The 25,473-nt window shown below is 38.4% G+C and overlaps 16 protein-coding genes across 16 annotated transcripts; 7 read left to right on the plus strand and 9 right to left on the minus strand. All coding sequences in view use genetic code 12, as the record gives it.

Annotated features, from left to right (window-relative positions):
• Nucleotides 1-99: 99 nt before the first annotated feature.
• RAD16 (DNA repair protein) lies at nt 100-2,640 on the minus strand (the record flags this gene model as incomplete). Its single annotated transcript, XM_067689767.1, has 1 exon — nt 100-2,640. One exon carries the CDS (start codon nt 2,638-2,640, stop codon nt 100-102), a length of 2,541 nt encoding a protein of 846 aa, XP_067551084.1.
• Nucleotides 2,641-2,970: 330 nt separating this feature from the next.
• Nucleotides 2,971-4,023, minus strand: TIF34 (translation initiation factor eIF3 subunit i; the record flags this gene model as incomplete). Its single annotated transcript, XM_067689768.1, has 1 exon — nt 2,971-4,023. The coding sequence occupies one exon, from the start codon at nt 4,021-4,023 to the stop codon at nt 2,971-2,973; it is 1,053 nt and encodes a 350-aa protein (XP_067551085.1).
• Nucleotides 4,024-4,217: 194 nt separating this feature from the next.
• On the minus strand, nt 4,218-5,027 carry I9W82_001063 (carboxymethylenebutenolidase; the record flags this gene model as incomplete). Its single annotated transcript, XM_067689769.1, has 1 exon — nt 4,218-5,027. One exon carries the CDS (start codon nt 5,025-5,027, stop codon nt 4,218-4,220), a length of 810 nt encoding a protein of 269 aa, XP_067551086.1.
• A 195-nt stretch (nt 5,028-5,222) lies between these two features.
• SPC19 (Spc19p) lies at nt 5,223-5,705 on the minus strand (the record flags this gene model as incomplete). The annotated part of the gene is made up of 1 exon (XM_067689770.1): nt 5,223-5,705. The coding sequence occupies one exon, from the start codon at nt 5,703-5,705 to the stop codon at nt 5,223-5,225; it is 483 nt and encodes a 160-aa protein (XP_067551087.1).
• Nucleotides 5,706-6,099: 394 nt separating this feature from the next.
• Nucleotides 6,100-8,088, plus strand: I9W82_001065 (uncharacterized protein; the record flags this gene model as incomplete). The annotated part of the gene is made up of 1 exon (XM_067689771.1): nt 6,100-8,088. One exon carries the CDS (start codon nt 6,100-6,102, stop codon nt 8,086-8,088), a length of 1,989 nt encoding a protein of 662 aa, XP_067551088.1.
• A 25-nt stretch (nt 8,089-8,113) lies between these two features.
• Nucleotides 8,114-8,581, minus strand: I9W82_001066 (succinate dehydrogenase membrane anchor subunit; the record flags this gene model as incomplete). The annotated part of the gene is made up of 1 exon (XM_067689772.1): nt 8,114-8,581. The coding sequence occupies one exon, from the start codon at nt 8,579-8,581 to the stop codon at nt 8,114-8,116; it is 468 nt and encodes a 155-aa protein (XP_067551089.1).
• Nucleotides 8,582-9,330: 749 nt separating this feature from the next.
• On the plus strand, nt 9,331-10,380 carry I9W82_001067 (guanine nucleotide exchange factor; the record flags this gene model as incomplete). Its single annotated transcript, XM_067689773.1, has 1 exon — nt 9,331-10,380. The coding sequence occupies one exon, from the start codon at nt 9,331-9,333 to the stop codon at nt 10,378-10,380; it is 1,050 nt and encodes a 349-aa protein (XP_067551090.1).
• Nucleotides 10,381-12,034: 1,654 nt separating this feature from the next.
• Nucleotides 12,035-13,030, plus strand: I9W82_001068 (uncharacterized protein; the record flags this gene model as incomplete). Its single annotated transcript, XM_067689774.1, has 1 exon — nt 12,035-13,030. One exon carries the CDS (start codon nt 12,035-12,037, stop codon nt 13,028-13,030), a length of 996 nt encoding a protein of 331 aa, XP_067551091.1.
• A 1,352-nt stretch (nt 13,031-14,382) lies between these two features.
• On the plus strand, nt 14,383-15,393 carry I9W82_001069 (uncharacterized protein; the record flags this gene model as incomplete). The annotated part of the gene is made up of 1 exon (XM_067689775.1): nt 14,383-15,393. One exon carries the CDS (start codon nt 14,383-14,385, stop codon nt 15,391-15,393), a length of 1,011 nt encoding a protein of 336 aa, XP_067551092.1.
• Nucleotides 15,394-15,493: 100 nt separating this feature from the next.
• GGA2 (phosphatidylinositol 4-phosphate-binding protein) lies at nt 15,494-17,239 on the minus strand (the record flags this gene model as incomplete). Its single annotated transcript, XM_067689777.1, has 1 exon — nt 15,494-17,239. One exon carries the CDS (start codon nt 17,237-17,239, stop codon nt 15,494-15,496), a length of 1,746 nt encoding a protein of 581 aa, XP_067551093.1.
• Nucleotides 17,240-17,465: 226 nt separating this feature from the next.
• Nucleotides 17,466-17,885, plus strand: I9W82_001071 (uncharacterized protein; the record flags this gene model as incomplete). The annotated part of the gene is made up of 1 exon (XM_067689778.1): nt 17,466-17,885. One exon carries the CDS (start codon nt 17,466-17,468, stop codon nt 17,883-17,885), a length of 420 nt encoding a protein of 139 aa, XP_067551094.1.
• Nucleotides 17,886-18,029: 144 nt separating this feature from the next.
• On the plus strand, nt 18,030-20,270 carry I9W82_001072 (uncharacterized protein; the record flags this gene model as incomplete). The annotated part of the gene is made up of 4 exons (XM_067689779.1): nt 18,030-18,042; nt 18,349-18,780; nt 18,829-19,553; nt 19,815-20,270. The coding sequence occupies 4 exons, from the start codon at nt 18,030-18,032 to the stop codon at nt 20,268-20,270; spliced, it is 1,626 nt and encodes a 541-aa protein (XP_067551095.1).
• Nucleotides 20,271-20,727: 457 nt separating this feature from the next.
• I9W82_001073 (uncharacterized protein) lies at nt 20,728-21,404 on the minus strand (the record flags this gene model as incomplete). Its single annotated transcript, XM_067689780.1, has 2 exons — nt 20,728-21,318; nt 21,369-21,404. The coding sequence occupies 2 exons, from the start codon at nt 21,402-21,404 to the stop codon at nt 20,728-20,730; spliced, it is 627 nt and encodes a 208-aa protein (XP_067551096.1).
• A 243-nt stretch (nt 21,405-21,647) lies between these two features.
• COQ4 (ubiquinone biosynthesis protein) lies at nt 21,648-22,619 on the minus strand (the record flags this gene model as incomplete). The annotated part of the gene is made up of 1 exon (XM_067689781.1): nt 21,648-22,619. One exon carries the CDS (start codon nt 22,617-22,619, stop codon nt 21,648-21,650), a length of 972 nt encoding a protein of 323 aa, XP_067551097.1.
• A 112-nt stretch (nt 22,620-22,731) lies between these two features.
• Nucleotides 22,732-24,444, minus strand: I9W82_001075 (uncharacterized protein; the record flags this gene model as incomplete). The annotated part of the gene is made up of 1 exon (XM_067689782.1): nt 22,732-24,444. The coding sequence occupies one exon, from the start codon at nt 24,442-24,444 to the stop codon at nt 22,732-22,734; it is 1,713 nt and encodes a 570-aa protein (XP_067551098.1).
• A 161-nt stretch (nt 24,445-24,605) lies between these two features.
• On the plus strand, nt 24,606-25,351 carry I9W82_001076 (lipoyl(octanoyl) transferase; the record flags this gene model as incomplete). The annotated part of the gene is made up of 2 exons (XM_067689783.1): nt 24,606-24,608; nt 24,692-25,351. 2 exons carry the CDS (start codon nt 24,606-24,608, stop codon nt 25,349-25,351), a joined length of 663 nt encoding a protein of 220 aa, XP_067551099.1.
• Between the last annotated feature and the right edge of the window lie 122 nt (nt 25,352-25,473).

Raw genomic sequence — 25,473 nt, forward strand, 5'->3', positions numbered from 1 at the left:
ATGCCTTATCCTTATGACTCAATCAAATTTCAGGTAGCGTGGATGCAAAATAAAATACTAAATAAAATACAAACAAAACTTAACAATCCTTCCTCCAACTCAGTTCATAAACAAGAATTGTAAATCATCAGGTGTCAACCTACTAACAGCAGCCTCATCGTGGTTGATCGTTGCATTGATCATATTGGCCTTCTTTTCCTGCAACTCGATAATCTTCAGCTCAATACTATCCTCAATACAAAACCTGGTGATCCTGATAGGCCTCTTTTGACCAATTCTATGTACACGGTCCATAGATTGCCACTCAACACTAGGGTTCCACCAAGGATCCATTAAGAAAACCTGCGACGCTTCGCACAAGTTCAAAGCCACACCTCCAGCCTTTAATGAAACTAAAAACACTTCAACCTCAATGTTGTCCATAAAATACTTGATAGTGTTATCACGTTGTTGTGGTGACATTGATCCGGACAATTTTGCCGTTTGGAATCCTGCTCGTTTCAACCTCCATTCAATCAAATCCAACATTGAAGTGAACTGAGAAAACACGATTGATTTGATGGTATGCTTATCTGATCTGAGCTTGTATAACTCCTCTACAAGAGCTTCGATTTTTGTTGATGATCTCCATTCACCTCCATGTGAACCTTGTTTAATTCGATTCACGATTGAAGCTTTTGTGAATAGCTCTTCATCCACTTCAAGAGCTGGCTGCTCCAAATCAATCGACAACCCGATATGACAAACAGGACATGTGAGTTTGCTGTTGACACCATCAAACGATTCGATGTATTCTTGGATGCACATGCGGCAAAATCTGTGGTGACATTTGGACTCAATTGGCTCCTCAGCTTCATCGTCACACAACTGACACATAATTACACCATCAATGTGGTCGGCAATTTGGTTGGTTCCATACCTTTTCAAAACTAAATCAGGATGATCAGCCAACTGTCTCATTCTTGTAATCAATGTGAAAATATTGGCATAGTTGTTTAAAACAACACCCTCTGCCACGTAATCGTTAAACTTTCTTTTGGAGTCACTGTAAAGCGAGGTGTAAAGGTCTCTCTCCTCCTCATTAAATCTATCACGCCTAATTTCAACGATTCTTGGAGGCAAGCCTAAATCATCCGCTCTTTCGATTTTCGTTCTTCTCAACATCATGTTATCCAACAACAATTGCAAGTTTTTGAAACTATTCATACCATCACCTTCCAACCCAAACTTTAAAATATTCTTCAACATAAAATGGTTAAAGAAATTAGTGTGCATCATTCCTGGGTGTCCACAAAAGTCACATGTCCTTCCATTAGAAAACTTCCAATCATTACTAGAACATTCACACTTTGTACAAAAGTATTTGTAAAAAGGATCTAGTTTCATGTACCTGATCAAAGAATAAATTTCACCGATTCTGTTTTGCAATGGTGTACCAGTTAAACACCATCTTTTCTTTGTCTTGAGATAATTTGCGGCCCTTGATGTATTTGATGTCCTGTCTTTGATATTATGTGCTTCATCTAGGACAACTCTATAAAACTCCGTCTCATGCAAAGCCGATTTCTCCTTCACGAGATTACCTTTTCTTCTGAAACCATATTGTTGCTTCCTAAAAGAGGATTCCAATACCGAGTAGGATGTTAAAATGACATCATAACCTTCCAACTCGCTAACCTTGTTGACACGGTTACCACCGTGGAACAACAACACCTTCAACTTGCCATCTGTGTGTCTCTCGATTTCATTCTTCCACTGCATTAGGGCAACAGTTGGTCCAACAACCAAGTTTGGCTTTTTCGTAGTGTCATGCATAAACAACCCTATTGTCTGTATTGTTTTACCCATACCCATTTCATCGGCCAATATACCTCCTTGGAATCTCCCTTCTTCTTGTTTCAAAAGCCAGTTTAAACCTTCCAACTGGAATGGCAATAACTTGATAGTCATCCCTGCTGGATGTTCAGCCCGTTCAGGTTTGATTGGTTCGTAGCTAGCCAAATCTGTGAAAACAGTTTTAAGCTCTGGATGATTTTCATAAAGCTTATTTGTGGAACGTTCGTAATATGATATTTTAGGTTTTGGCGCTTTTTTCGACCTTGCTGGTGCTCTTTTCCTCTTTGTTTGTCTTGCTGGTGGTGGGTCTCTAGCAGGTAATGTTGCCAAAGGTTCATCATCGGAGGAGATATCGATGGTGATTCTTTCATTAGTTCCATTCGGATTTGTTTCTCCCAAATACGTGATATCGTCGTCTGAAGATGACGCGTCATTGTCACCATCCAAACTCAATGTAAACTCCTCATCATCATCAGAAGATGAGTTATCTCCACTCAGTCTCACTCGCTTTCTTTGGTTGCCATTGCGACGCGTAGGTGTGGCGACACGCGTACTACGTGTCTTTTGCGGCACTTCAACGTTAGCATACGTGTCAGAGTCCACTTCTTCATCACTATCGTCATCTGAAGGTAGTTCAGTGTATTTAGTGTTCTTGGTGGTTTGTCTCCTTGGAGTTCTTCTTCCTGTTGCTCTTCTTCTCTTGGTGTCAGTGTCACCAACCACAAAACCACCGCCAATATCACTCATATCGGAGTCTGAGTCCAGGCGGTCACTTTTTTGTTCGTTATCCCTCCACGTAGTCATTCTTGAGATGTATATTATCTACCTTATGTGTTGTAAGGTGTTTTGCTGAATTAGGAAAAGAAATGAGGTTTTATGTCTGAAAATTATGGCAAAATTCCAGAAATTTGATTTCAGATGAGAGACATTGCACAAAAGTGGCATATCCTGTATATTAGCTAGTCGAATATGCTCTTTATGCATATCGTTAAACCGCTGGTTTCACTTTTTATTGGACACCCCTTGTCTATTTATACTCATGCTTACGTGCAGCGCATCTACTGTTTAACTCATCTTCGCACACACTTTACGATGACTCGGTTTTGATTATGTCCATTCTATTACACACACTATCTAGATATTTCCTGCTGCTGCTGCCTTTTCAGTTCTTTCAGCATCAAAGAGGAAATCAATATATGACTTATCAAACGAGTGGACTCTGATGAAACCATCTTCTCCTCCACTACTGTAACCAGTACCATCTGGATGCACAGCAACTGTGTTTAATGGACCGAAATGACCCTTGACACGCCCAATTTCTTCTTCAAAAATTTTATGATAAAACCTAGCCTCAAACTTACCTTGTGATTCGGCGGTTGTGGTAACGTTTCTTGCTTCTTGACCACCTCCTAAGATTACAAAATCTTTCAACGGCGTGATGGCTGCTGTGTTCATAGGGGCATCCGCTTTGTATACTTTCAAGATTTCAAAAGTGTCAACGTCGATCAAAGTGGCACACTTGTCCTTTGATGAGGTTATAAAATATGACTTGTCTTCTGGAGCAAATTGAATATCAGTGACACTTACTATCTTTTCTTCGTTATGTATACCATGTGCTTGAATCTTTTTGACCAACTTTCCAGTTTCAGCATCATACTTGGATACAAACCCATCGTTGTGGCCAGCTATTATGTATTTACCGTCACCTGACCATCCAGCAACGGTGGCCTTTGACCCATCTTCTTCTCTTTTAATAACCAAGGTTGGCTCATCACTCTGCTGCGTTAAGGTACTTGGATCACGGTTTATATTATACACAGTTATCGTACCAACGTGACCCATAACTTGATCAGCAATGGCCAACAATTTTGTTCCATCTGGTGAAAATGCAACTCTTCTTACAGGTGAAGGACTGTTCCATGTGTAAACGCATTCTCCGGTCTCAACTTTCCATAATTTTATAGCCAAATCACCACCACCTGTTGCACATAATTCGGTTTCTGGATCAACATCAATCGACCAGATCACACCGTTATGTCCTTCCAAAGTTCCTAATCTTTCTCCGTTCGATGAGTACCAAATTGATGCGGCATTATCCTTTGCAACAGAAAAAAGCAAGTCACCTTCTCTGTTGTATTTCACTTGCGTTAAAGAACGCTCATGTCCCATTAACTTGATTGGTCTCATTATTAACTATGTGGTGAATGGATGTTGTTTGATGTCTAGATGGTGAAAAAAAAAAAAAAAAAAGAAAAAAATTTCGAGTTGAAAAAATTGGGTCGTGCATTGGTAACGAGAATCTGATCTGCCTTACAGCTGGGTTCTTTCAAATTCATATATTCAATGCCATATACTACCTAATCAAATATTCCTACGTTTTTTTAACAAACGTCTTCAATGACTCTGTCCTTTCCATCGTGGTCACCATAATCCAACTTCAATTTACGATTAAACAACTCAAATAACCAGTCAAAACATAATTTAGTGACAGCTGGATCGTATCTCCCTTTACTGTTCTCATCCCTGACAAATGCATGTTGAGCATCATTGATCTCGATGAATGTAATCTGCACCTTATTACGTCTCAATTCACTTCTGATCAAATCTCTTCCCTCCAAAGGAACATGGTTGTCCTTGTCACCAAAAATCATCACCAACTCACCTTTAATCTCACCGCATCTCTTTAATGAGTCGTCATTCTTTCCCTTTCCGAGTGCATGAATATGAATATCTGTTGCAAAGAAGCAAACAGCAGCTTTGACTCGAGGATCCAAAGCAGTTCTAAATGCCAAATGACCACCCAAACACATACCTGTAGCACCAATGCTACCGTTACATGTAGGCAAGCCCAGCAAGTAGTCAATTGTTAACTTCGAATCCTCGTCATACGAACTCAACTCCTTTTCAATCTTGTATTTATTACCCTTGTCGGTACCTTCATCATCGTACGCCAATGCTTCAGGACCTTCAAAATTATGGTAAACAGATGGACATGCAACAATGAACCCTTGTCCAGCGATATCTCTGGCAAATCTTGCAACTGGTGGTGTTACTTGATAAATTTCACTGTACACTACAACTCCAGGAAATTTTACTTGAGGATAGTTGGGAATCTTTGGATGATAGACAAAAATCCTCATTGTGGTTCCATCGCTGGTTTCAACATCGGTGAATGACTCTTCGATCAACATTTTTTGGCGCAATTGGATGTAAAGTGGTTTTCGTTGAGAGAAAAGAGGGAGCGGGATAATAAACTTTTTTTGTGGAGAGGAGGAATTCAGCCAATTATGCATTGAACCGCAGGATCTAGTTACAACAATTTACGTTTTAGTACATCCTCTATATATCACTGTTCTTTCATTTCAGTTATGATCGAACGATCCTTCTTACGACTGCATCAAATTGACATTAAACTGCAACCTCGATCTCATATTCTGTAAATCCTTCAATCTTTTCAACTTTTGCCTATCGTACCTTGGATCCTGCAGTAACTCATCCGTGTTTAGCTCCCATGCTTCTCTTCCATTGCGATAACTATTGAGTCTCTCCTTTGCTAAGTTGAGTTCTTGAGCTAATTCTTTCAGTCTTAACTCCAACCTATTTGTCTCCTCCTTAAGCTTAACAAATCTTTTGTTCACCTGTGGAGTAATAGTTTCAGAATAGCTCTGTTTTGCATCATCCAAGTCCAATTCAGGCACCAAGCCAAATATTTTCTTTGTTGATAGTATATGTTTCAAACGTGCGCTATCACTTGTGGAGTCTTTTAATTTCTGGTTTGAGTTTCTTAGTAGTTCAATTGACTCTTTGATTGAGTTGTTGCAGTTTTGTAAATTGTTATATGGATGGTAGGAAGAAGCGGGCTGTGTCATATCAATTGTAGTGTATATATATGTGTGTGTTTCTTTATGGTATCTATTTGTTGTGATTTTATACGCGAGAAGAAATTTTTCTCACTCTCATGATTCAAGATATGTAATAAGGAGACACTTTTTACAACAGTTTAGAATCAATAACCACTAGTACTACCACACACTTGAGACAATAATTGCATAACACATATACATTCCATCATTCATCCTTCAAGCAACTCTGTACATATTTGACTGGATACACTTTGAACAAGAAGGGATATTGAACTTTTCTTGCACAACCACATTCATTACAAACCAATGAACTCATATACTATACAAAGACTAGAAAAGAGTAATAGACAATAAGCAGGTATTATTGTAACGTACTAGTCAAAAGAATAACTTGTTACCAATGACACAATCATCAAAAGATTTAGGCGAGTCGCTTAGCATCAGCCATCGATCACCCACATCCAATGACATTTCATCGGAGACCAAGACGAACCAATACAATATTGATAGCATACTGCCCTTTCCCAGTTTAGAACATCGAAAAGGTGGTATTATTCATATAAAGCCACCTCAAGCAAAAAACGACGTTAGCAATGTCAACACCACCACTTCTTCACAAACCTCGCTACCGGCACCAATAACAAGAAAGCGGTCAGACTCAAAATCACAAGTAGTCAATTATCCAATGAAATCCAAAACTCAACGAGACAACGCCGACATAAACTCATACTTTTACTCATCCGCATCTAATTCCAGCACACATCCACGGAAAAGGGCTCAGATGCAATACTATGTAACACTAATACCTTTGAATGATACCTTTATTGAAAAGCATTTGCCCGTTGCTATATTTCCAGAAACAACAAAACTTGGTCGACCTACCGGGACCAAACACAAACCTGACGTAACCAATGGATATTTTGACTCACGAGTTTTATCTCGAAACCATGCTCAAATGTATATTGATCCAACTACGGGGAGATTGATGCTACAAGATCTAGGGTCATCAAATGGTACATATCTTAACGATACGAGACTAGGCAATGATCCAACAGAAATCAAAATTGGCGATATAGTTTGTCTTGGTTTCAACGTCCAAGCGGAATCGACTCACAAACAAATAAGCCTTCGAATCGACAATATCAATGCGATTGCCAATACCAAGTCGGCTCTCAAATCGGCAAAGAATCCTCAGCTAGATACCCCGGAATTCAAACACTTGTCATTCATGGAGGAAATATATCGCAAGATAAATGCAGATGAAATGAGAAGCAAGCTGCATACTTCTGATACATTCGATAGTGCTTTTTTTGGAGATATAAATCCCATTCTTGAAGATGATTTACTAGGCTTACATTCGTCGACAAATGCAGGCATATACAATAATTCACAAATTACAAATACAGGTGCACTCGAGACTATGGTCAATACCTTGATGTCAAACCTAACCAAAGTGAAGCAACAAGCCTCTGCTTTAAGCTCGTTACGGACATTTTTGCTGAATTATCAAAAGGAATTGGATGAACTTAATGAGAAATATCTTGACCAGCAATACAAATTAAAAGTGCAAGGCGTCAAGGACGATTTGGAAGCAGAGAAAGCAAAGACAAGAAAGTTGGAGGAGAAAGTAGCGAAATTGAAATTAGACCATGCATCGAAAATAGAGGTTATGGTTAAAGAATTGAAGTCTAAAGAAGTAGAGGCTTCAAGCTTACGTGGAAAAGTACTGTCTTTAGAAGAGAAGGTGAAGAGTTTGGAGTCAGATTCTTTATCAGCTACAGATACTATTGAAAAACTCAAACAAGAACGTGATAATTTGCAATTATTACTACACGAAAGACCAACAAGTGAAGCCAAAGTACTCAAAGACACATCCACTTCAACTACAGACAACGATGAGGGTCAAGAAAGCGGGCATGACCTAATTTCCGACGCGATAAATGGATTCATTAGGGACTTATCACGTACTCCCTCCGTACGAGATAGTGCGAAATCATTGGATTCAAGAAATGGTGCTACAATCAAGGAGGCGGCTATAGAACTCACACCACCACTGTCTGATCATGAAGGCGGAGGCGGTGATGATGATGATGTGAGTCTTACCCATAGTCGTCGCTCATCAAGAGAGTTTTACACTGAGAACCTTTCATCATCTTCCGTTATTGCAACACACCCTCTACCCAACAATGTTGAGCCATTCCCAAAAGTTGAAGAAATCCCGTCGCTGGTATCTTCAAGCTCCATTGAATTGAATAAAGAAAAGCAACCGTCTACATATGATAAACATTCGTTGGTCAAACTACCTGAAAACAAAAGTGCAGTGCTGAATGTGGCTATAGCTACATCGGTACTTCTCGTTGGTGTTTACTTATATCGTTTATTGAACTAGATACTCTTAAACTTGCATTCTTCTCTTAAGCTTTCCATACTTTTGAAATGATTGTGCTTATACCACCTTCCTTCTTTTCAATTTCGTAAATACCGTAACCAGCGACACCTGTTCCCAAAGTCAAAAGATACATGGCATATTTGTAGTATGGTCCATACACCCTCTCTGGAATATAATCTATAATACAGGATTGGAAACCAGCGTAACAATGGTACAATACCAATGCACTCAACGTTGAGTCAACAAAAGTTGAAGCCCCAGTAAGCATAGGAGCCAATACCAAAGGCACCAAGCCTGCACTTACAAGTCTTTCAAGTGTCCAGTGATATGAACCTTCAATTTTATGTGGCTTTGGTCCTACGTATGCGTCATTGACAGTACCAACAATGAATCCTGGAGGTTGTGGAATGGTTTTGATACCTCTAATTAAAGATGGTCTGATGAACCTGCTTGATAATCTGGCTGAATGGCCAACTCCGAGACGAGACAACATTTGGGAATAAATAGGGGTGAAGGATATGGTTTTAAGATGTCTGGTAACTAGTGTATTTTTTTTTCTTTCCTGTTTTTCCCTCCGGGGTATGCTTGAGATTCGCTTATGTACTGGGAAAAAATGATTGGCTGAGAGTATGCAGGACATTGGTAGCGCTGACAAAGTCTTAGGTATCAGGAAGCTTTGGTAGTAGAGCACGAAATGAGAGCTAGGAAGTGGGAGTTCTACTTTTGATGGTGGTATAATATAGTGTACTGTTACTGGTGAAGCTGCGTGGTATATTGTGGTGGTAGAGTTTATTGTTTGTCGCAGGCACAAGAATTTACGCCACTTTCTCTAGCAACTGGGGGAAAATGTATCACTGTAGGTAATTTGAAAGACCTTTGCTGAAACTGTCTCTCTCTGTTGAGATCGTGTTGTTCTTAGATTGTCATTTTTTTGGTGTCAATATGCTGCAAAAAGGTAGGAATGGTGAGGTTTTCAGACTGTACACTTTCAGTGCTTTTATGATCAGGGAGCTTTCAAACTAGAGAGTGGTAACCAAGATACACACACTCTACAAAGCTTATGACTCAGTGCACAACGACTGTAAAGATACCCTTTTTTGCAGCTGAGAAGTTACTTGGTAGCACAAAGTTTGGAATTTCATAGAATTGTGCACCGTGTCTCTTTCTGCAGGTGAAAAAACAAAAAAAAATAGGTAATACTGCCGTACAGCATCTATACGCCACCTAAAACTCAAATAGACCATGGATTTCGAATTAGAGCCCACTTTAGAATCCTTGATAACACAAGACACCTTGAAATGGATTTTTGTTGGTGGTAAAGGTGGTGTTGGGAAAACCACCACATCATCATCAATTGCCGTCCAATTAGCCTTACAACATCCAGATTCTGAATTTCTCTTGATTTCAACCGATCCAGCACATAACTTATCAGATGCCTTTTGTCAGAAGTTTGGGAAAGAGGCAAGAAAAGTTGAGGGGTTGTCCAACTTGTCGTGTATGGAAATAGATCCAGAAGCAGCAATGAGCGATTTACAACAACAAGCACAACAATACAACAATGACCCAAATGATCCTTTGAAAAGCATAATGAATGACATGACGGGATCGATACCTGGTATTGATGAAGCTTTGTCGTTTATGGAGGTCTTGAAACATATCAAGAATCAGAAAGTAAGTGAAAATGACAGCAAGGACAAGATTTCCTATAGAACCATCATTTTCGATACTGCGCCAACGGGTCACACCTTGCGTTTCTTGCAACTACCATCGACTTTGCAAAAATTATTGGGCAAATTCCAACAATTGTCCGGAAAATTGGGTCCAATGATGAATATGTTGGGTGGTGGAGCTGGTGGTCAACAAGACATGTTTGAGAAATTGAATGAAGTTCAGAAAAATGTTGCTGAAGTGAATGAACAGTTTACCAACCCTGACTTGACCACATTTGTTTGTGTTTGTATTTCGGAATTCTTGTCATTGTATGAAACTGAGAGAATGATCCAGGAATTGATGTCGTATAAAATGGATGTTAATTCAATCGTTGTTAATCAATTGTTATTTGCCGATGATGATGAACATCCTTGTCAAAGATGTGTCAGTAGATGGAAAATGCAAAAGAAGTACTTGGACCAGATGGCAGAGTTGTACGAGGATTATCACTTAGTGAAGATGCCATTACTAGGTACTGAAATCAGAGGTGTTGACAATTTAAAAAAATTTTCCAAGTTTCTTTTGACCCCCTATGATCCTAAGAAGGATCGTTCGATCATTACTGAAATGAAAGAGCAGTAAATAGAGGATGTAGTAATAAAACGTAAAATTATTGTAACTAAGTCCTGCATATAAAATTGACACCTCTGTAAAAATCGATCTCAAAGTGTTGAAACTTTGACCACCTTTCAGACGTACTACAAAACTTGTGCCACCAGAACGCATCAACTTAGCCAAACACTGTCTCAATCATGGCTAGAGGAAATCAAAGAGAACTTGCAAGACTCAAGAACTTGAAGAAACAAGAGGAAGCCAAAAAGAGTCAAAAGTTGGGAGACAAAAACAAACGAATGGAAACCGATGCTGAGAGAATGAGAGCAAAGCAAGCAGCTGGTATGTCTATTGAATAAAAATACTTGTGTATCACTACTAACACCTTTTTTTCTCTAGCTGACGCAAAGAGAGAAGCTGAAAGATTGGCACAGTTGCAAAAGAAGTGAAGGTGATGCTTTACTGTAAGTAGTGAAATACCAAAATGGAACAAATTCAAAACTTTTTGCCCTCTTCCTCCCTCTTTCCCTCTTTCCGCCTCTTAAAATTCCCTCGGGATCCCATTTTTTGGACTGGCAAAACGAAACCCTAAACCCCTTTAATATCAACACCGGCAGCACCCACCGGGAAGGTAAAAAAACAATTAAAAAGCCGTCCTCGCCCCAACCTCACTTGGGGACATCGAGACAAGTTGGAGGGTCTGTCTCTTTGGCCCTTTAATTAATCCCCCAAGACTCTTTTTCAATCCAACAAACCCTCGCGTGGGAGGTATAAACGCCGCCGTGTAACCCATACAGCTTAATGCCTTCGCACAGCTTTTGCCACACCATGTGGAACTTAGGTTGACCGGCCCGGCGATCCTTATAGGAGCGTCTTTGACCCGTGAAGGCAGGGCCCTATCCTCTCCCAAGGCGGTCTGGGGGATCTCTAGAAAAAAGTAGGTTAGTTGTAGTAGCAATCATCTTAGTGCAGTATTATAGATACATGCCTCGATTTGGTTGCAAAAAAAAGATTATGGCTTTAGCTTTTGCTTTTCTCCAGGCAGGAAATGCTGCTATTTATGTTCTCAAAGGGCACGTGGGTTGCAAACAGAGGTCCTGAGTAATGAGTGTCTTTGAAGTTGATGGTTATGAGCTTGCGGGAAATAATCTACTGGCTTGTGTGATTAGTCTATTTTGGTGATTATTCTTATAAGTCTATTTGAGAGCTTCGTAGTTGCTGTGGTTGATTATGAATAGGGAGACAACTACCGTGGTGTCATTTCAATGAAATCGATTTCATATGGAACAACGAATACAATGGACCTATGAAGAGGTTGTTTGGTAATTGACTTTTCATGCAAGAGAGTAAATGGAAAACCGAAACTTGTCTATTGTTATAATTGGATAGAGTTCCGATATGTGGTAAATTTTCGAGCCAAGAGAGGGGAGTACCTACAAAAACAATTAATATAAAAATGGAAAAAAAAAAACCTATGTAATTGTATAGAATCTATGTACCTTTTACAGCGTCAGTATAATGTAATATATAGGGTAAACACTCTCCTGTTTATGGTTCTTGTTACATTGGTTGATCACGATATTTTTATTTTGGTGGGGTACAGTGAGTTTTCTAATATATATAATGCATTCCTACCTCTGAAGAATCCTTTTTCTACTTCCTCTTACGCCCTTTCCAAACAATTATGGATTTACTACTTTCTCAAATTCAAGCAGAAGAGCCAGTTGCTCCTCCTATAGTTATACCTGATAATAACCAAGGCAAAGCCGCAATTGAGGTTTTCGGAGAGATTTACAGACATTTGTTCAGAAGAAGATCCCTTGGTCTTACAGCAACCTATGAATTGTACAAGAATAACAAGAGAACTTTTCTTCGTGCTAGCTCTATGGAGGCGCAAGCAATTACATATATTGTAGGTGTTGTGTATGACCGTCTTCTCAATGATAAGGGACCAATTAAAGCAACAAGTTTGAATAACAAAAAGCCTAAACAACTTGGCCCCAAACCCCATTGTCTTTACAAAATGTTGGATGTTTTTTGTGACATTTATAACTTTGATATGTTCGATGACTTACAAATAATTGAAGAGCCCAATGCCGTTATGTATTCCAATGTTGCATTACACAAAAGAACTCAGTTAACTGGTGATCATGAACCAGCTATTCGTCCAGTGTTGCAGGAGAGATTGCTATTGGTCATTCTTGAAAGCGAGGCAATACCTTTGGCCGCTGAATTAGACTTTGTCGGATTTAAGAAACCTTATATCTTACTTACCACAAAAGGAAAGCCAACCAATTACGTTAAAAACTTTGCGGCAAAAATTGCCGAGAGGTTTGTCTCATCAGTTGTTTTCATTGGAAACAAGGACCCACAGGGGCTTAATAATTTTATGCAATATCGGAAAAAGATTCCTGATATTACTTATATCTGTATCAACGATGCAACCTTAAAAAGAAAAGATTTGGCAAAGATTACAAAAAAGCAGAAAGGTAAGTTGCATAAGATATTTTCTTCTTCCGATAGTCCTCAGTTTCTCAAAGATATTGCCACAGAACTTTTAGTTTCGAGAAGAGATGTCCATCTTGATAAACATTCCGACCTTTCAAAAAGATTGGCTGAGTTGTTTCTAGTCACTGATTTTACAAAGTATGAGGGGAGTTGTTGTGAATTGAATATTTAACTTAAATCGTTTTATTTTATCTTTATCTTTATTCTATTGTATTATTGTTTTTTTTTTCCGGTTATAATTTTACTTTTTAGTTTTGTGTAATGTTACATTTTAAACGATGAAGCCCTTGTAATGTTTACCATTTTTTTTTTGTACAATCATAAGAAGGTATTAGCTCTAAATACTATATTAACAAAGGAATGAGCCACCAACAATGTGGATGGATAAGTTGAGACAGACTCTGGTATCGCTTTACAAAGTGGAGACTCGTTGACTAGAATCATTACATCCCCGATCACTGAGCACACCACAACCTCAATCATCGCAATTACTTCTGTTGAAAAACGTTTTGTAGCTGGTGCATAAACAAATCATTAAAGATAAGACAAAAATGAATGACTATTGAGTTACGACGCGCATACGAAGAGGTAAGAATGTAACATCAAATGTGATATTTAAGGACAAATGAGGAGTAAAGAGGAGAAAACATGTCATTCATCATCAATTATTAAGAATATCAGAGAATATATAAGGAACAGAAGATAGCCTATGATTGATAATTATGACACACATTTTACTTTGCCCTAAAGAAAAGCAAGGTACCGTGGGGTACGAGGTCGCTCATTTTTGGCAAGGGAATGATCAATTGAGGACAGTTATAGAATTAAGAGTAACGGTTCCAAGAACGGCGGTTGCGATAACGACGGTTTTGACGGTTTCGACGAGAGCTGCGCTTGTTGCTGTTGCTATTGCTGTTCTTGTTGTTTAGGATGATGATGATGTTGTTGTTATTGTTGTTATTGTTGTTGCTGTTGTAACTGTGGGTGTTTGAATTTGAATTTGAGTTTGAGTTACTGAACGACTCCTGACCTTCATAGTCTTGATCAGAAAGACTGTTTGGTGATGGAGTTGGGTGATACGTGGTGGTTGTGTACCATACTCGAAATCATTATATTGATGATTTTCTTGATTCATTTCTTATAGTTTGACTATGTAAGTAATTGATTATTCGTGAAGTAGTAAAGACAGATAAATTGTAGAGAGTGAAAAAACTTCTTTTCGACTAGTTATATATTTTTGGAGGCCTTATTTTTTTCTTTTTGTAGTTTTGTAAGTTGTTTGATATTTCGTGCAGTAGTGAAGACGGATGATATTTAGTTTATATAATTTACAAAATAAATTGCAAAATCATAAAACGCACGTTATTCTCACGTGATGTAAGAGTTTTGTATATTCTCTCTCTCTCTCGCACCAAAACAAAAAAATTAATCATTCAAAAAGAGAAACCTCCTTTCTTATCACAAACCACAGTATAACTGTACATCTAAAACAGTATTACTACATTTTGCTATAACACCACAGTGATGAAAACCTCAACTTTTGCATTGATTGCTAGTCTTTCCGCGATGGTTGCGTCGAAAAATGTATACAACTTACAAGGACTCAAAGAAGTTGACGAAACGGCAAACGACAAGAGAGATGCCAAAAACGTTCCAAACTTAGAATACTTGAAACATTTATCTGAAAATGAAAAGAGAGAAGCTGATGCAAAGAATGTCGTCAATTTACAAGCTTTTAAAAATGGTGTCAGTGACGAAGTGAATGAGAAACGAGATGCTAAAAATACCCCTAATTTATCTGATTTGGGAAACAAGTTTTTACACGAGGGTTCAGATAAGGACAAGAGGAAAAACACATTTAGAATATCTGATTTCTTGCAGGAAGATAAGCATGATAAAAGAGATGCAAAGAATACGTTTGATATTGGGAAATTTGCTAAATTATCAGGCAAGAAACGTGATGGACAAGAGATTCTCAATTTACCTGAAGAGGAGGTCGCTAAGGAAAGTTACGTGTTCACATTTGACTCGGCTGATTGTTGCAGCAACTTGTTGCAATCGATCTTACCACAGTTGAAATCAGTTTCCATCTTTGCTGGTTACATTAGAGATAACAGAGAGCTCAACTCTAGAACTGAATCTTTAGAGTCCAACATGTTGATTGTTAGTCCAACTGATGATGCGATTGAAAATAAGCTTTCCAATTTGAAACCATGGGAATTCCCCACTCTGTTGGATGATGCTAAATCTGAACAAGAACAGGATAAAATTTTACAAGACAATTTACAAAGCTATTTGAATGGGCATGTTGTTAGTGATTTCCAAGATAAAATTAATATTAAAGATGGCAATGAAAAGGTTGTTGTTACAAAGTTGAACAATGGCGAATTATTGGAAATAAAACAGGACATTGTCAGTCAGACGTTTTCAGTTAGAGTTCCAGCAAGACAAAAGGATTGGATTTCAGTTGTTATTGTCAGACAAGTTGAAAACGGATTCATCTTTGTGATTGATGACTCGTTAGTCAAGCCTTGATTCAAACGGTGGTTCTTCAATTCTCTCAAACTCAACTATTCAATTTTATAGTTTCAAATTCAATTGTTTTCTTCATTGTACATCTATAACCTTTACATCTCTATTTCAAGACAGTTACACCTGTATCTTCTTGCAATTCTTGACCAACTTTGTACTCAACTTTCCATTTAATCTTCAATTGCTTCTCTTGAGGGTTTTCAATTGTAAAGTCTTGTGTAATCGCCTCATTGGCAAATCCACCAATAAAGTCAGCAGATTGAGGTTTCAAGTCAAGCTTGCATGATTTTGGAACCGCAAGCATAAATTTAACTTGAGAAATGGACTGCGATTGGACGTTTGAAATCAAAACTGAACCCTTAAAGGAAGAAGACGAGGCTTGTGATACACCAACGACAATTTTGAGTCTGGTGGAAGAGTCACTCGACTCATTGACATTGATGGTATTGATATAGTTGCTAGAACTTGATTGTTTCTGCAAACTTGAAGGAGTACTGCTTGGAAAATCAAAACCAAATGGGTCCAACCCTTGACTTTGTTTGTTGATATTTGATTGCAATTGTGGTGATGGCGAGTGCAAATCACTCAACAAATCAAAGTTAGAAGAGCTTGATTGAGTGGTTGGAGTTGGTTGGTATAACTGTGTTGAATTTCCACCCAAGGATATAGAGCCACCGGCTCCATACAAATTCAATGGATTCACTTTGTTGCCATTGGTGGAAGTACCAACAGTATTATCACCAAAAGTCAAGTTGGATAAATCACTCAACAAATCATTGTACCCTTGTTCCTTACTTGCAGTGACATCCTCCGGTTCATCATCAAAATCAATCAAGTTCAAGTCAGCTGCTGCTGCGGCACCTCCTCCTCCAACATTAAGCTTGCTAGCTTCCTCTACTTTACCACCCTTCAACAATTGGTATTTTTGTATCACCTTATTAACATTGTCATTCAAAGCTAAAAGATTGTTGACCCCTTCATCTCCCTCTTCACCTTCTTGTTCTATTATCTTGGTTATTATAGGTTGTGAGCTCTTTACTGAACTGTACAACTCAACCAATGCTTCATCAGAACCGTCTTCAATCTTGCCTCCAGAACTTTCAATTGAGTTCAACATCTCACCCAAGATCTCAACTTTTCTACCTAACCCAACTATATCATCCTTCAATTGTTTCTTATTCTCCTTGACATTGTCATCCTTGAATCCAGCCATAATCTTCATCAATTTATTAGCCTCTTGCAAGTCCTGTGGTCTTCCTCGTCTAATCAATTCCTGTAATTTAGCCGAATGCACTTCTGCTTCCTCCTTTTGAATATCCTCTAATGATTTCAAATTGTCTCCTGGGTTCAAAACGGCAATATCTTCCACTTTTACCTCTGGGAACACATACCCTTTGTTAGCCAACAATCTGTGCATATCTCTGATATAAGTGAAATCCTCCTTGTATTTCGAAGTACGGCAAATGGTTTGGTACCATTCCTCAATCTGGGCCAAAATCAAACGTTGCACACGTGAATATCTCATTGTGGGTCTTTCGGGAAACCTTTTCACCAATTCATTCAAAAACTCTTTTCTTGATATTTGCAATTGGAATGGGTACCCACAATTCTTGACCAAATTGTCCAATAAAGCCAAGGCCAATTCTGAAGTGTGTGGATCTCTTTGACTAATCAATTTAACAACAGCAATGGCAGCATCTCTTGGTGCTGACCCCTTTTTGGCGTTCACGTAGTCACAAATCTCTAAATTAAGAGCCAAATTGGGCTCATCATTCGATGGTCTGCATGCTCGGTAAATTCGACGTAATAACTTTGGATTGATCTTATCGAGTGAATACGACGACGACATGGTTGCGGGGACAAAAGTGGTTCAATGGAAGTTGCTCTAATTCGAAATAGTCTCAGCACTGTATTCAACAATATCTATTGATTCAATTGGTGATGTAAATGAGTCGCCCTCTTTCTAGTTTGCTCAAAAAAAACTTGTCCGACTTTTACTCGACGTAATTTTTGTGTCAACACAAAATAGATCAGTTAACGACAACCCATATAACCAGAAGGTTTTCTTAACATAGATGCAGGAGCCGGATGTGAATGATAAAAGGGTAAACTCAACCCCCAGTACGCCCAAAAATCAACCAGTCTCTCCAACCACAGAAACCTCATCACGAATATCATCACAAGAGACTGATCCATTGGAACTACACAAGTTGTCGTTGAGCTATGACTATTTGATGTTTAAGATCAAAGATTATATAAAGACATTGACAGATCAAACCTATGACTCTGTACTTCAGAAGCATGACTATATAAAGCATGATTACTTTGAAAGGCAATTGAATCTTCCACAACAGTACAAAGAGATTGACAAGTTGCTTAAAACGTGTGATGATATAGAACGAGAGTTTATGAAAATAGATCAACTTGAGATGTTTGTGAATGATTTCAAGCAAAGACTTGATGCCATAGAGAGGGGATTTGGTAAAAAGTCATAACAATATGTTGAAAGGAATCAACTGGAGCACTAACAGGTGGAACAGCAGATGAAGGAGTAGAAGCAGATTCAGAAATAAACTCAGGAGCAATAGAGTTAGATGAAGACATTGTAGATAAATAGCTTTATAAACAACTTGAATAAAATGTATTCGTTAAGTAAGAAAAAGAAAACTCTTATAAACTGAAATTTACAATACGGGAAATCAATCCCTATTTATACTTTTAGATAAAACTTCGCACAAAGTCTGAAACATCATTTGTGGCCTTGCTGGCAACTAGAACTCCCTCTGAAGTTCACCAGGCTAAGGATTAAACTTGAACCAATTGGTAACCATGAAACAATTGCAAAACGTAATTCCTTATTGTGTAATCAAAAAGTCGTGTCTAATATACAAAACTTTAAAAACAAAAGATTTCTTGAATTAGCTCACTTCAGCAGATGTGACTGACTGTGTTGGAAAGTTTGCTTCCCCTGGGGTCATGTTGATTTGAGACGCATAATTGTTGAAGGAATTCAAAGCTATGGGTCTGAGGACGGTGCTGATGACAGTGTTGACGAGATTGGTGCTTTTAAAGTTGATTGGATGTCTAAAGTGTTGATGGACATCCAAGCTAAGCAAGAAGCTGATAAGCAGTTGTTGATTGAGATGATTGCTGGTCTTACTGCAAAGTTTGATCAAAAGGTTACTTCGGGAAAGGAGAACACTGCAAATGAGGACGTGTCGGCTGATGTTGATACAGTGGGTAGCTCTACTACTGCTTTGAGTTTAATTGACTCTAAGCTGACCTCTTTCTCCAAGGATTCCGATGTCTCTGACACTAGTTTTAAACAAGGTGCCAGGTTTTATGTTGATGGACATGAAGAAGCTGTTGAAGTTATCAATGCTGCGCGTGGTGCGTATATGGAGTTGAATTAGGTTGATGAATTGCCTTATGTCAAAGTACCAATGCCAGATGTTGAAAAGGCTTTCGTTGCTTACTACAACATGTTAAGTCCAAAAGTTAGAAGATCTCCAGCTGAAGAAATGGAATTAAACCGTTATGACTTGAGTAAATTCCCCAAATGTTCAGGAGATGACTTGAGTAATTTCTTCTTTTGGCTTGATCAGATGGTTCATTACAAGAATCGTTGCTTTATTCCGGATCAAACGATCCGACCACTTGTTGTTGCTGCAGCTGCAAAGACTAAACATGAAGGTTTAAAGCAGTTGGTTGAAGCAACTACAAGAGTGCCAGCAGGAGACGAATGGTATCCTATTCGTTATGGTACACTTTTCCAAATGGGAAAGAATAAACTTAGAAAATCAACTTTCGCTGATATTGTTGGTACTGTTTTGAAAAGATTGGAAGTTTCATGTGAACCCCAATCGTTCTTTCTCACTATCCATGCTGAAGTAACTAATTACATTGCGTTCAACCCGGTTGAATCTATTACTAGTTATACTTGGATTAAGTTATTGAAAGTTTTGTTTGATAAAGCTCCAGCTTACATGGAGAAAACTATTGTCTACATGAAATCCCAGTTGACTATTTCGAGGTCTACAGGTAAGGCAAAAACTGCGCTGATTACAATTGATGGTGAAAAAATGCGTAACACTTTGCTCGCTGTTAAGGATTTGCCTCAAGCTAAGTTAGTCGCTACCAATTTTGATGTCTCATTCATTGATGTATGAGATGCTGTGAATCAAACCTTTACTGATAATTATGATATCATAACCTCCACTGTTGAAACTCAGGAAAGCCCCAAAGAAGGAAAGATCAACAAGTAAGGCTCCCACCTCGAATAAACTGAAGTCTGATAAGAAATGGAAATGTACTTGTTGTGGAAAAGAGGGTCATTCTGTTGCGCGCTGTTTTATAGTAGAGCGCGCAGTGAAAGCGAAACAAGTGGAATTTAGAGATGATATTTAGTGAGTATGATTGAACAGACCACTCAAATATCAATATGGACAACAGAAGGCGAAAACAAGAATTTGAAGAAATCAAATTGGGACATTAGAATAGCAATTAAAACAATAGTGGGGGTAAGTGTAACCTCATTATTAATTATATTGATGTTGAAAATGTTCGCGAAACGATATACTGATGAAAGACCAACGAAAGAGTTAATATTAAATTTCACTCACAATAACAGACAGTTGTCTATGCGTGATAGGCTGGTTGTGAGAGGATGGAAGCTTTTCTTTGGGCATGCCGGTGTAACCATGTTCGTGTTAATAGCTGCTGGCTTCATAACCGGTCCATTAACATTATGCACGTATGCGTGGGCTGACTATGTTGTGGGATTGGCGTTTGCAGCCATAGCAGCGGGCACCATAGCACAGGGATACAACCCTTTAAGGAATTGGGAAGACCAGGTGGCGAGGATGGAAAGAGATGTCTAATAACAGTCAATGATAAGATGATGATTATTGAGACTTGAAAATTTTTCTACCTTATTATTGTTGTTGTTTTACCAAGTCGTTTTTTTTATTTACCTCCTATCTCCATATTGACTTGTTCCTTCTTCTTGAGTTATATCAGTTTATAGAAAAAAAATCGAATATATTGACTTTATATTGTTTCATATTGATATACAACGTATTGCTGGTATTGAGCAGTGAGTCGCGATCACTGTGAAAAGCTACATTCACAACGTTGTATTCGCTTATTCACATAACTATTCATCTTAAGTCTGTCTGTTTGTTACGTTTAGACTGAATATACACTTGTGATCATTCAGAGGTATTCCTGTTTATTGATTTTACCGTGTGTGTTTAACTTTGCACTTGAAAGCCACACTTTCGGAGTCGTGCACTCGAGACAAGTGAGTTGACTGTACGACAAAAACCATGAACTACTTTATACCTTGTTCGCGGGATCATCAACCGTTCTTGCTGTATAAACTCTTTTCTGTTGTGCCTTTGAACCATGATCAACAGTTGTTGTCGCCGGTACCGATTTCATTCCCGCTCCATTACCATACTTTTTAATCAAATGCTTTTCCAATAATACGAAATTTCTCGAGTTGCATTTGTACAAGACATTGATGAAATCACCAACAATTGGAATCAACCCAATACCAAAATCAAACGACACATTGGCCATCATTTGCGCTTCCAAACTTTTGGGTAATCCTCCTTCAATTTCTCGTGCAAGTTTTACCAACTGTAATGCAAAAAATGCAGCAAGAATGTCACCTATACCAGGAATCAATCCAATAATACCTGCCCAACCAAGACGGAGTCCACATAAACTTAATTGCAAATCTAATCTGTATGCACGTTTTTTGAACTTGTTTAAAATCTTTAAGTCATGGGCAGGTATAAACGATGGCAACTTTCTTCTTCTTTTGGCTCCCTTTCTTTGATAAAAGTGTAGGTCCTCTTCTGGAATCTCCTCGAAATATGGATCCTCTTGCTCACCAAAAGTTACAAGATGATCAAGATTTGCCTTGGAAAAGTTAGTATGGGAACGACATTGTGCCTGGTGATAACACATACCTTTTGTAGAAAGTATTTATAGAAAAGTTGAGACATTGTGGGTAGGAAGTGTCGAAGAAGTGTATCTCTTTCTAAAAGAGACCAATAAGTATATTTGACAGTTTTATAAAATTTCAATACGCGGCAGTAGCAATTGCAATTGAAATTTTTGTGACAGAAGTCGCAACTTTAAATTATTTAAAGTGACCCAGCTGCAAAGAGTATTATCGAGTAGGCTGTGAATCTCAAGAGAAGATAGTGATGTATATATAGCTTTTTGCACTTACGCCTATGTACATACTACTTCTTCTGTTTCATTTCCTTCTCCTTTCTCTTCACTGCAAAGTACTCCTTTCTCATATTTCTCAAATCTGGAGGTGGTTCAATGCCCATTTCCTTTCTAAACTCATTGATATCCTTCTCCAAGATCTTTTCCCAGTACACATTAATCAAAGGCTTTGAAAATAGTCCATTTTGCAATGCCCATGGGTAATAAATCTCTCTCAATCTCTTGCGTTGACTCGTTTTCAATCTCAATGGAGCAAATAATGCACCTAAGCCACTCATTGGGATACCAATATTGAGGTACTCGAGAACCTTGACTGAAATTTCCCCTTCGATTATGATAGGTAATCCAGTGATTGCATGATAGAAATCATGACATTCACGATAACGTTGGAAAATGTATGCAAGTTCTTCATTGTCTATGTATCTAACTGGCACTCTAGTATCTGGACTAACTCCCTCACGATCCAACCAAACAATGTACTGCTTACCAATGGTATTGTCAGGTAAGGAACGTAAATAGTCTAAATCCAACGATGATGAAGTGATACGTGGTCGTTCACGAAGTATTTGTCGTCCAGTCTTGTCGCTCAACATTGTCTTTTGTAATCTCTTCAAAACTGGTGTAATAGCAGTTGATTCTCCAAGAGCAACAATAAATTCATTACGTTCCGGGTGGAAAAACGATCCAATTGATGATCCAAGAAACATCAAGAGTTTTTCGTAATTGTACAATGGTACATGTCCAGGGTACTCTGGTTCTGGACGTTGAAATGCTGGTTTCTTGTCTATTTGGAACTTCTTGTTTGGGTCGTCATAGTGCAATTCATTGTTTTCCATCTTTGATGCAAGAACATTGTTTTTTGACCAAAGGACAGATCCGAATAAAGTGGTTGCTAAGGTGGTGAGTACAAATGTTCGTGATTGTGTCCTAGCAGTGGAAGCTAGTAGAGAGGAGGAGCCTCTGGTGGCACGAGTGATCATCATTGAAGTGTATAGAGTGGTGAGGAGGAGGTGAGGTTTTCCAAGGGTGTAATTCTCACAGTGCAAAATCTGGTGGTATGATTTACAGCGAGGTTTTTTTTTTTTTTATGCAATGTTATATATCATTATATACAGCATAAACTATACGATCCAATAATTGGATGATCAAGTACTGGTTTATTTTGTTTGTAGGATCCAATTGCTCATCCTGGTCAAATATAATCAAGACCCGCTTGATTTTATTCCGTAAAATAGAAGGATTTATCCGCTTTCCCATAGGGATATACTGAAATAGCTCGACAAGGTTGCCAACTACAATATCAAGTGAGGCACTCTGCTCCTCTCGCAGCACATTCTTGTCTTCTGAGTAAAACAAGTCAGTTCTTAACCGGTTGATCAATTTGTCAACAGATTCCGCTGTAATGGCCTTATTGAGGTGTTCTATTGCGTAATTCAGGGCCACATTGTTGATACCATTCTTCAATCCCAGGATGCCAAGCATCATAGTCCTTGTTGAAATGAAAAGGTTGTATAACAATGGCCTTATTTGCTTGAGTGTTAATAGTGTACCCACAAGCAGAAATAAGGAGGAGTTTATCACATCGAAAGGAGCTTCGTATCCAGATGATAGCTTTATTGCCAGAGCCAACATCGCAGCCTGTGTATATATGGTGCATACAAATGCCACGATTGTGGAAATGAACGATTGTTTGGAGACCTCCTCTAGAGCCTTTCTTTTCTCCCGCTCTTTCATCGCCAATAGCAAATGTACCACTGCTTTATTGATTAAACCCAAAAGGAATGCTGGCTGGGATAGCTTTTGAAAGAGCTGATTCAATACGAAATCACCAAGGGTCAATATTAGCAAATCGCTCACTATCTTGGAAGTAAATATCGAATCCTTTGTGTTATTTGCCATAACTTTTTCAAGAATGGACTTCACCATGACTCGAAAGTAAAGCAACACTTGATCCTCTTTTGCATCATCAGGCTGATCAAAAATAACATGCCTTTGTGAAAAATACATCTGTAGTATATCCTTTGGATCCTTAGATACATCATAGAACAAGCTGTTTTCCGTTTCTGTCAAATTGTAATACTCATCAAGCACTTTATACGGAAACTTTCCTTCACCAACAAATGTTTCCAAATGTGTATTCAATATCAGAATCAAGCCATCCACTATATGCAACATATTGCAGCTGGTAGTAGATTCGATCCTCTTTGCTGCATCTTGTACCAAAGCCACCAAAATATCATTGTAAACCAGTTTTGGAAACTCTAAATTACCAGTGTTTAATTTCGTCAAATACCACAGATTGACAAACTTGACCATGATTGTGGAAAGAAACATATGTAATGACAAATTGACATCATAATTGTTCACCATTATCGGTAATCGACTCTTTAATCGTTCCATTAAGCTCGCATTTCGTAATGGGCGTAGTCCAGGGGAATAAATAGAAACAAGAAATTGTACTTCAGCACGATTATGCTCGGTTTTGTCAATGTTGTTTGTACGTAGCTCGTTTTTAAGAATATCCTTCTTTGTGATTTGGATGGACGGTTTCTTCAATGCTCTCTCTAGAGATATTCGAGGCTTTTGTAAACCCTTCAGCTGATCTGATTTCGTTCTCGAGTGTAAATGATTGGTGGGTACTGGTGTTGCTTGTGGTGTTTGTTGTGAAGTCATCAGTTTTAGCAGGGTTGACGACGACGGCAGAAAAAGCGTTCCGTGATCATGTGAGGTAACATTGGTAGTTGTAGTTGATATGATTGCCGACACCGGTCGCGGCTTGGGCTTGATCTTATCTTGATATCGGTCCATGGTTGGGACTACACGATTTGTAATGTGAAAAAAATTCCAAAATTGTAAACAAAAAACCAAAGGTATAACTACTCATACGATGAATCGGTACTATCACACTATTAACAAAGCAAACCGTACACTCCAGCATATCCATTTTCCGGGCATTTCTACTTTTCAACATGGTCTTGATATCCAGTCAGTCTTTATGGAGCAGAATCTTGATTACAAAAGGTTGGAATCAAATATACGACGGATTGAGAGGCAGAACCCATCTTTGAAACCAACCATTCAAGATCTTCTACACCGAGCTAGCCAAGTACAACCACGTTCGACTGTCCTCACTTTCCAATTTGAGAATGTATATGCATCAGGCTTGAAACTGAAGAAACAGGTTAGTCAGCAAGATATTGAAAATTTCAATCGGTTTGGGTGCAAGTTTTACCAATTGGAGCGTGGTGGCCAAGTGACATGGCATGGCATGGGCCAACTTGTAGCTTATGTGGTGATTGATTTAAAATCGTTTGTCAAACTTTCAGCCAAGTGTTTTGTAAATAAAGTATTGCTCCAATCAGTGGTCAATGTATTGGCAAACTTTGATGTTCAAGGTACGATTCTGGATGAAAATCCAGGAGTTTGGGTAATCAACAGCCAGGGAGAAGAAGAGAAAATTGCTAGTGTTGGTGTCCGAGTACGTCATGGGGTTACCGAGTTTGGTATTGCTTTAAATATCGACCCTGACTTGAAGTTCCTAAATACGTTTGAAATGTGTGGGTTGAAACTGAAGCAAGCAACTTCGTTGAAGCGGGAGTTGGAAAAGAGAGGAGAAGTTAGTGCACTTCCAAGCATTGACGAAACGGCCGATTTGTTTGCCAAAGAAGTCGCTAAAGCACTAGAAATGGAGAAAATAGACAAAGTAGATATATAGGCAACAAGAGAGAGACCATTTTACAACTGTTTGGATTTCAAATTCTTCTTTATTATGGGCTACGCAGAAATCCAGTTTATCAAGACCGAATAATATATATATTAAAAACAAGCATTAAAAAA

This window comes from Candida metapsilosis, assembly GCF_017655625.1.
Source record: "Candida metapsilosis strain BP57 chromosome Unknown scaffold1, whole genome shotgun sequence".
Lineage (NCBI taxonomy): Eukaryota > Fungi > Ascomycota > Pichiomycetes > Serinales > Debaryomycetaceae > Lodderomyces > Lodderomyces metapsilosis.